At 37.4% G+C, this 10,016-nt stretch overlaps 1 protein-coding gene and 1 pseudogene across 2 annotated transcripts; one reads left to right on the top strand and one right to left on the bottom strand.

Annotated features, from left to right (window-relative positions):
• On the top strand, window positions 1-5,203 carry LOC111311971 (transcription factor EMB1444-like). The gene is made up of 10 exons (XM_022911855.2): window positions 1-700; window positions 1,379-1,579; window positions 1,897-1,990; window positions 2,094-2,135; window positions 2,336-2,395; window positions 2,846-3,973; window positions 4,081-4,182; window positions 4,447-4,593; window positions 4,690-4,815; window positions 4,909-5,203. Exons 1-10 carry the CDS (start codon window positions 603-605, stop codon window positions 4,996-4,998), a joined length of 2,088 nt encoding a protein of 695 aa, XP_022767590.1. The 5' UTR covers window positions 1-602; the 3' UTR covers window positions 4,999-5,203.
• Window positions 5,204-5,208: 5 nt separating this feature from the next.
• On the bottom strand, window positions 5,209-9,617 carry LOC111311972 (ultraviolet-B receptor UVR8-like; annotated as a pseudogene). The gene is made up of 11 exons (XR_016342707.1): window positions 9,293-9,617; window positions 8,944-9,017; window positions 8,743-8,827; window positions 8,138-8,269; window positions 7,807-8,043; window positions 7,393-7,632; window positions 7,036-7,079; window positions 6,442-6,624; window positions 5,996-6,091; window positions 5,578-5,621; window positions 5,209-5,488 (listed from the first exon to the last, which is right to left on the bottom strand). The product of XR_016342707.1 is annotated as an ultraviolet-B receptor UVR8-like (transcript).
• Window positions 9,618-10,016: the final 399 nt, after the last annotated feature.

Raw genomic sequence — 10,016 nt, 5'->3', positions numbered from 1 at the left:
GTGAAAGCGTGGAAAAGCTAATTTCTCTCTCTCAACTTTGATTCTTCTTTTCGGTTCATATTCTGTTTCTACGATTTGGATTAAGACCAACCTGTAGCAAACATAAAAAGAGTTTTATTCATGGAATCCAACGAATTTGAACATCTATTTCTTCTCTGATCCCTTATTACAAGGTCACTCTTTTTCATCGATTCTTATTACCCAAACCTTTCAACTTGTTTTAGCTTCCATTTTTAAGTTTTCAAGCTCCAACTTTTACTTAGAAAGTTTGGGTTTTTAATGGACTGTTCATTTGAAGTTGCTAAAATGGAGATGGGTTTGGAGTTTTATGTTTTTTAATTGTTTGTAGTGAGAGAAAAGCTTGTTTTGTTTGGTGAGAAAAGAAGTGTTTTTTTTGTGTTTAATTTCTTCTTTTAGCAAGATGCTGGTTTATTCAAAGTGGCCACCGATCAAACGAAGGGCAGGATTGAGAATAAAACAGGCAGGTCGAGGGTCATATCGTGGAAGCTAGAGGAAGGCTAAATTTTTAGTGTAGTGAGTATTTGGTTTTAGAGTGTTACAAAAGTCTGCGTTTTCCTTTTAGTTGAAAATTTTGAAGAAAAATGGCTACTACTGCTTTAAGGCAGTTGTTGAAGAGTTTTTGCACCAATTCACCTTGGAAATATGCTGTGCTTTGGGAGCTTAGGCACCGGAGCCCCATGTAAGTTTCTCCTTTGACTAATCTTTGTTATGGCTGAATTTCAACTTGTTTGAATGGCATGGCTTTATTCTCTTTGAAATACTACTATTTTAGGCGTAAACTGCTGTTATTAGTACAATTTTTAATGGCAAATGATCAATTTCATAGTTCTGTGAGGGTGTTGGTTAACTTGCCTATACAGATTTTCATTACATATACAAGGAAGCTTGAATACCCGATGAACTTAAACAAATAAACTTTTGGTAGGCTTCATAATAGCATTCCTAATTAAAACAAAAAATTAAGCCATGGAGTCTGGACGGTAATTTTTTTTTGTCCTTTTTAAATAGCAAAACCATCTATAGAGGAAAACGATTCAACTTTCCAATGGTTCTATGAGGCGTATACTGATCCTATTTTGTAAATTTACCTGTCAGTTGTTTCTATAACATCATTTGCCATTATTTTGACAAATAGAATAATCTTGCACTTTTTTCTCATATTAAAAGTAGAAGTGAGTCAAAATATTTCGTGTTAACTGGAAAAAAACTTAGACATCTTAGGCTGCAGTGTTGAATGAAGGAAATAAATATGTATGGATCTTATTTTTGTTACATTAACACCCCAACCCCGAAAGACGAAATTTCCCTGTATTGTTTGTTGGCTGTGTGTTTTATAAGTTGCCCGTGTTGATTTCAGGAGTTTGACCCGGGAAGATGGGTATAGTGTTTATCCAATACCAGGAGAATCTGTGGAAAGTATCTCGAGTGATGTTTACTCTAACAGTGAGATTATCCCATCACACTTTGAAACAAGCAACCATGACGGTTGCTACGGACGATACCCAATTGGCCTAGTGGTTTCTCATATGTCACATCTGAAGTACGCATGGGGAGAGGGGTAAAATGTTGATCTCAACTTTTAATGTTACAATTATCGTTCATTTCTTGTAATACAGTAATATTTTTAACATTCTGGATATTAAAGTGCCCATCTTTTATGGCCCTTCTGAAGGGAAGTTTTACTATTAAGCCCCGAAAAATTTATCATTCAGGGCCTCTGTCTCTCATGCTACTATTATCCTAAATTTATTATTTTGCACTTCTCTCTCTTTCTCTCTGTTGCTTGACAAGATTGACCGAGCCAAACTATGCTCTTACAAGTTGGTTCTTTGGTGATTGAAACTACCAGTGACTTTGCATCTCTACATTTATCAGGGTTGTCGGTAGAGTGGCATATACAGGGAAGCATTGCTGGATTTCCTATGATGATACTTTCACTGTTAAAGCTAATTCGAAGTTAGTTCCTGAGGTAAGTTTCTATTAATGATATGTGATACGTTTAAGAAGGTTAGATTCTGCAAATGATGGATAACATACACTTCAACTTATAAGTGTTATTTTTCAATTGGTAGTGTCCGGAGGAATGGCTACTTCAGTTCGCGTCAGGAATCAAGGTAATATTATCCTATACTGCACCTTGCTAGTAAGTCTAGGTCCATATTTTAGCTACTCCAGGTACGTGCTTCCATGTGCACACTGGTACACACGTTTGCATGTGTTTAATTGATGCAGGCTTGATGGTAAAGTTAGCTGATCCACTGTAGATTTTAAAAATGGATAATATATATGTTGATTATTTGTGATGCTCCTGCAGACAATTGTGCTGATACCTGTGCTTCCACATGGAGTTCTGCAACTTGGTTCATTGGAGATGGTGTGTATTTGTTCTAAATTTGTCTTATTGGCTACAATAGTATTCTAGTCTGAACAGGTTCTTAGATATGTTGCTGTTAAATTTTAAGTCTTCCTCTATCTCTGTCATTTGTTGTCGCTTATACTATATACAAGAACACCTAGATGGTTTCAAACTCATGATTTCTGTGTGGTAATGAGACCCATCTGAACAGCCAGTGTATTAATTACTGGTGCCTGGATAGGAAATAACTTAGTTTAATAACTTAGTTTCCCACTACAACCACCAATCGACATTCTGTATGCTGCTCCATATTAGATTGTCACTATTTTTTTGTATACATGTCTTCATATGAGTATGTGTGATTGTTTGTGCAGCAAATGGTGGGTGATTGCATTGCAGTAATGTAAGTGGTGCTCTTGTCGTATATGTATCTTATGTTTTTCGGTTTGTTTCCCTGTACATCAACAGGTTGCTGAAGATTTGTCGATTCCGGCATACATCAAAGATAGATTTGCCTGCAAGAACATTGACGTCCAGTTACCATCATTGCCAATATCAAGTCTTCTGGAGAAATTAGAAGAGTCTTCAAGTGCATCCATTAGCCTACTGAACTCTGACGATTCAAATGCTGTCGACAGTTTCAAGCCCAATAAGTTGTTAGCTTTAGATCAGATTGTGCCACTGTTAAGTTTTCAAAATGCATTTCAGGTTCCTGTAATAGATCTGCCTGAGATTCTTGAAAGTGAATGTGAAAATAGGATCACTGTTCCACCAGTTAGCCTCAGTGATGTATCATCACTGCCAAGCCAATCTATAAGCTCCGACCAGCTGGCAATGGGGGAGAGTGAATTGTTTCGTTTGTCTTGTCTTAAGGAGGAAATGCAAGCGTATCCTGAATGTAATGCTTACACTGTGGGAGAGTGTGGAGAAATCTTAGATGGAGTTACAAATCCTTATCCTGGAAGAGATTTACTGGAAACACCTTTTGGAGACTATAACATTAATGATGTCAGTTTCTTTAGCTTTCCCAAAGATTGCGAATTGCACAAAGCACTTGGACCAGCTTTTCAAAGACCTAGCAATGAATATTTGTGGGAGTCATCTTTTTTGAGTGAAGATGCATTTAGATATCTCTTTGATGGTGTTGAGCCCTCATTGTCTGCCAAAGGAGGTGATCCAGAGTATCCTTTGCAAGCTGTGGTTGGCCATGTATATGATGGTTCTGTTGGTATTGCTAATAGATCCAATCATGTCATGACATCTACTGGACAACTTCCTGTGTCTTCTCGACCTCAAAGTGTGAAGAGTGATTCAACTCCATTAAGCAGACTTACATCTGCAATTGTTGGTGGGGCCAAAAATAATTCTAGTTGTAAAATTTCAACTTCTTTCCAGAGTACAATAAGCACATTAACTGATAATAAGAATCTGGGAAAAGATGGCTACTACACACAACCCAGAAAGGGACAAAAGCAGTCCAGTGTCAGCAAAAGAAGGGCTAGACCTGGTGATAACCCAAGGCCAAGGCCAAGGGATAGACAGATGATCCAGGATCGGCTTAAGGAGCTTCGACAACTTGTTCCAAATGGTGCTAAGGTCAGTACTTGTTAAGTTTGCATCTGTTTGTGTTTCTGATTTGTCTCTCCCCGTCTTTATTTTTTATGCTTGTCAAAGTAATCAGTTTACTTGTCTGACAAATTCAGTATAGCATTGATGCTCTCTTGGACCAAACCATTAAACACATGCTGTATTTGAAGAGTGTGACCAACCAAGCTGAGAAAGTGAGGCAATGGGTGCATCGTGAGGTATGTGAAGACCATTTTAGTAAGATTTTTATGTAACAGTTGCATCTGGAAGGTTGGAAAGTTGAGAAAATTATCCCACACATTACCAATTCACATGTCCTCAAAGTAACAACAATCATTTTCAAATCAAAAGTCAGGATCATTGGAGCTCAAATGTAGAGTTTGCTTTGACTTCAAGAACCCTGGAGTAAATGTGAAGATTTGCTATGTAGTTAAAATCTTTCATTATTTGAGCTTAAGGTAACGGAAAGTTTAAATTTACAGGTGACTGGTCGCAAGAATATGAGATCATCTGAAACCAAAGATCGTTACCAAATTGGTACAAGCTGGGCCTTTGAGATTGGAGATGAACTGACAATATGCCCCATTGTTGTGGAAGATCTTGCACATCCAGGCCACTTACTCATAGAGGTCTGTTCTGTGGCATAACATGAATATCTCAAGAAAAAAAAAAAAACCATTTTTATATATCTATACTAGTTAATTGCTAAACTACATCCACTGCAGATGCTTTGCAATGAGCATGGTCTGTTTCTAGAGATTGCTCAGGTGATCCGAAGTTTTAATTTAACAATCTTGGAGGGTGTGATGGAGAGCTGTTCAAATAATACATGGGCTCATTTCATTGTCGAGGTATCAGATAGCTTTTGAAGTATGTGTTTTGAGTTTGACCTTATCAGTGCTTATAATTTCACATTTCTGATTCTTTATTACACTGTATTGCAGGCTTCTAGGGGCTTTCACAGACTGGATATCTTCTGGCCTCTAATGCAGCTTTTGCAGCGTCAAAGGAATACTATTTCAAGCAAGATTTAATTCAATAATGAAAAACTCACTCTCCTCTTTTTACACTTATTGAGGAGATTTTCATGAGCAAAATGTATGCATATTTGTCCACACAACTTTGCATTACCAGGCAAAGGAATGGCAAACCTCCTGATTGTCAATGTATCAGTACACGTATTTATTGTTTGTGAACAAATTGATGCAGTTGGCACTACAATCTGCTGTTATAGACGAACTAGCTTCTGAAAGAATGACCACATGCTTATAAGGATTGCAGACAGCAAACTTTATTTACATTCGTACACTAAGAGATGAGTCCATCAAAGAAACATGACCAGTCAGTACATCTCTATTCTACCAAAATTGTTCCTCTTGGATCTTGTCAAGAATTTGGGGCTCAAATTGGTGTTTCTGCTAGCAATAGCGTGTGCCACCAACCACAGGCGATATGTTTTGGTTGGCAACCATCTATAGGAACCTGGGCAGAGATATTACGGTCGATTGTATCATCCAGACCAAGCTGCAAGCAGGCAAACAAAGAGTGAATTTGACATTCATACAGATGAGATATGTCCAGTAGCTAAGTAGAGTGGGTCATTAACATCGTACCTGGCCATACTTATTCCATCCCCAGCTAAGTACTTGGCCATCATCTTGCAAGAAAAACAATAAGCAAATCTTAGGGCGGAAAAGCAGTTGAATTTTATAGTCTTAGAACTATGCTGATCTTTCCTTTTAAGCAAACTACGAAAATGTATATATCTTGTTCTGTGGCTATAGCATAAATGCCCTTGGGAGAATTCTAAGCCCCTAATAGTTTGTGTAAATCCTTCTGGTTTTTGAATTCGTTAAACTACCAAATTTATATATCATCTTCTATAGCCACCTAGGCCCTTGCAAAAAATTCTATGTTCCTAATATAGAATACCTTATCAAAATACCAGCTGAAATAAACCAAGAGCTGGTTCTCTTGCCTAACTCTTTTTCCTTATGCATGATCCTATAGAACTTGTGTACTCAGTCATACCTGTAAGTATAGTGCTGTGACGGGCCCCAAATGATACCATCTTGGCATGGCATGCTTGCCCTCCAAACTTGCTGCATCCAATCGCTTTGGTGATGTCTGATGCAGACATGGAAACAACTATAAGTTTCAGGAGCTTCTCCAGTTTCCTTGAAAAATTCTTGAATCCTTTTTCCATACATATTGGTGGAAAGTGGAGTAAGAGGCTTAATCATGATAATAAAAATGAAGAAGAAAGAACAGCTTCAAATTGCAATATAGTCAATAGCTTAATTCATTAGTTGCAGTTGGTGGTCACCTCCTAGGCATACTATCAGTATGGTCCGATAAAAATGAAAAGGGTACTCATTCTAGCATCTTGCCAATGATGACATGTATACTTCTTGCTTCCCTTATCCCTTGCTGGAGTAGAAGACTAAAGTGAAATAAATAACAGGATTAAAACATACCTCAACCTGCTCAGCATCAGTACCCAACTGTCCAAACTGATTTCCTCCAAAGGTATATACCTGACCATCAACATCTATGCACACAGTATGCCATAGCCCAGCTGCAACTCCTGCTACTTGAATACAAGATAAAGAGGAAATGCAAGTTGGTCTCAGAAGATCCGTTGTACTTCCTTGGCCACACTGGATAAAAGAGGCAGAATATCTTTAGTTTCCCAAGCAAAATGAACAAACTATAATAGTGTATAGCATCGAGGGTTAGCTTGGTCAGAAGGAGGGCGCATATGCGTTAACATATGAGATAAAGTGCCCATAAACATGGCTTTAGTAATTCCCCATATTTCCTGATATATATATATATATATATATAAATATAAACTATAATAGTGTATAGCATCGAGGGTTAGCTTGGTCAGAAGGAGGGTGCATATGCGTTAACATATGAGATAAAGTGCCCATAAACATGGCTTTAGTAATTCCCCATATTTCCTGATATATATATATATATATAAGATGGAGGAATTTCAGAAAGTGAACCATTTTACCCATTCATCCCACTGACCAACAGTGAAAGCAATAGATTCAAATATTCACCTGCTCATATAGCCCCCAACCAAAGGTAAGTAGAGCTCCAGCATCTAAAGTTGAAAAAAGTGACAAAGGGGAGTAAGAATGTCAGAACATATCAATGGTATTTAACATATTTATCAAATATCAGGAAAACAAGCCAAGAATGCAACTGACAAACTTTGTAATCAACTTGCAACCAGAATCAACCTAGGGAGATTAACATCAGAGAAATATACGCTAGAATTATCTTGATGAAGGTTATAGCCACTGTTGAACTATAACTGAAAAATCATAGCAAACTAAACCAGTATGTTTAATTTATGAAAAAAAGCCAAAATCCTTTCTAGCGCTATAATAACCGTTCTACCACCAAAGGCAGACTTGTTATTATGGCACTATGCTGACCTCCACAAGCGATTTCCTTCACATTGCTTCTGGCTGCTTTAGAAAGTTGCGTTTGTGAATTCATGCTTCCTTGCTGAACAGCTAGAGACCTATCTTTTCCAGAAGTAGTTTGCTCAATACATGGAATGAGGTGAGGAGAAGACACCATTTTTATTCGGGAACCCAGGCCTAGTTGTCCTTCGCCCCCATAGCCCCAACCCCACACCTGTCCCACATCTGAAACCCCGGTAAAAACATGATGCATCAGGTCTCTTGATTTAGATAAAATATCTTCCATATCTTCATACTTCATAAAACCTACAAAACTATATGGTGTGATGACAATAGGAGACTTCTTCACCTGAAAATGCAACTGTCCAGGCTGAAGACTCAAGATATAGTTTATTTTACCTGACAATACTAAAGTGTGGCGACCGCCAGCAGCGACACTTCTCATCCTTACTCCTGGACCCAGAGTCACAACACAGGGAGACAATGTGAAAAACTCATCTCCAGAAGTTAAGCTTTCTTGTTCTCCTTTTGCCACAGATATTCTTCTTCGCTTTGCCATTTCCTCCCCAGCCTTTCGATTTTCTGTTTGAGAAATTGTTCCACCACTTACATTCAGGCCTCGAGACTTTGGACTCACTATAAGAAATTCAACCTCCATAACATTAGTTTGAAACACAGAAATGGTACAGCATTTGTTATCATTGAGATATATGGGCTTCAATGAAATCACCTTGTTCACTTTGAAAAGTACTCTGTTTTCCAACAATATCCTTTTGAAAGCTCCCTCCAGTAATCAAATCATGGGTGACTTTCACTAAGCGTACACACTCTTTCCAGCCCCATGTGTACACTTCGCCTGTATCTGCATATTGAAAATGTGAAAATCCCATTCAAATTCTGTTTAGATGGAATACAATTTCAATAGAGAAAAAAGAAAAAAAAAAGAAACTGGCATTCAGGCAAAGCCTGCCATGGAGAACATATAACTACCAAGCTATGTTTTAAACAATCTACATAAAGTAGACAAAGAGGCAAGTCCCCTCATCAAGGAGACTATGTGAGCACTAAAGATCTTCCATTCTAACAAATTTTCTGTCAATCGGGAGAATCAACAACTATTTCTATGATATTACCTATATCGCCGAGATGCAGGAACAATGGTCATCAGCATTTCCCACATAACTTTCAGAATCTTCATCTCTCAACCAGTAAACATAACTTGTGTTCTTGTTTTCTTCGTACCTCAAAGAATTTTATTTGCAAATATTTTATATAAGCTAATTGATATTCTAACAATCCAAAGAAAAATAGGAATTAGAAAAAAAAAAAAGAAACCTGTTACTGAAACACAATGAGCCCAGCCAGCAGCTGCCTTCACTATTGAAGCTTCAGTTGGAAGAGGAAATGGCTCTGGTGTTTCCTTCAAAAAAAAAAAAAAAGGTGCCCCAAAAAAGAATATATTGCAATTTATCAATTCAAACAAAACAAAACCCTTAATCATTTTAACTCAATAAAATAGAGTTTCACTTCATTTACCCCATGCTTCCCTGATGTCAAGTAGCTTTGCCCTTCATCATCTGTTGAACCCCATGTTATCAGCTTCCCACAATCTAACTCTCCAAACACCCAAAACAAAACCAAGTCAGCAATTTTTCAATTAAAGTTCAATCCTTTCTTCATAATTTTTCTTCATTCATCAGAAGTTTGATCTAAATTCCTAGTTGTGAAGTAATTTTGTTTTAATTTCAACTCAAACTCACTTAACTAAAAATTAAATAAAAAACTCGTCCAATCCATAACCCATATTGATTAATCAAAAAATTAACTTGAAAATTAACCAAAAAAATAAAAATTAAATCATCAGCAAATTTGAAAAAAGATTAACCTGAAATGGCCATAGCAAATCCACAACCACCACCACAAACGTCCTTCCACGACGAAGCGCCACCGTGAATCGAAGCCGATAACCGGACGCGAACCGTAGACAATTTATCCGGCAAAGCTCCCGGTAAATATCCCCACATATAAACCGCTGTTTCTTTACATTCCTCCATCTTCACTTCTTCTCTTTCATTTCCATTCATTTAATAAAACAAATTTTAAAGAAACAATTCAACCTATCTATAGTTCGTTTTCAATTTTCCAGAAAAAAAATTTTGATTCGTTTTGTTTTCCAAAGAGAGAAAAAGAGGTGAACTAAGAGAATCTTAATTTTAATTAAGAGGAGCGGTATCATTTACAGAGAAGTAACGTATGCCACGTCGGATGACACGTGACATAATGAGCACCGCGTGTATGGATTATTCATTTTGCGCCACGAGTTCCCCGGCAGGAAGCTAAGAGAGATAATTCTTTGACCTTTCCTCCTTTTCGAAGAAGCTTGTCTGGTTGTTCGCCACGTGGTGTGCCAAACCTTAAAAATAAGTGTAATTATTATTATTTTAATCTCGGAGTGATTGAGATTAGGTTTTAACCATAGTTTAATATTGTTTCTATGTTGGTTTGGAATCCAACGCTCGTCATGTGGGGGTTACGTGTCGCTATCTTGTTCGTTTGTTTTTTGGCATTTTCTTATGATGGAGGGACATGGCAGCTCCCACGATGTCAGA

The sequence above is a fragment of the Durio zibethinus genome, chromosome 1 (assembly GCF_047325235.1).
Source record: "Durio zibethinus cultivar Kanyao isolate XHJ-2024 chromosome 1, ASM4732523v1, whole genome shotgun sequence".
NCBI classification, from domain to species: domain Eukaryota; kingdom Viridiplantae; phylum Streptophyta; class Magnoliopsida; order Malvales; family Malvaceae; genus Durio; species Durio zibethinus.
Note: the sequence above shows the minus strand (reverse complement) of the source record. Positions and strands in the feature narration are given on the sequence as shown.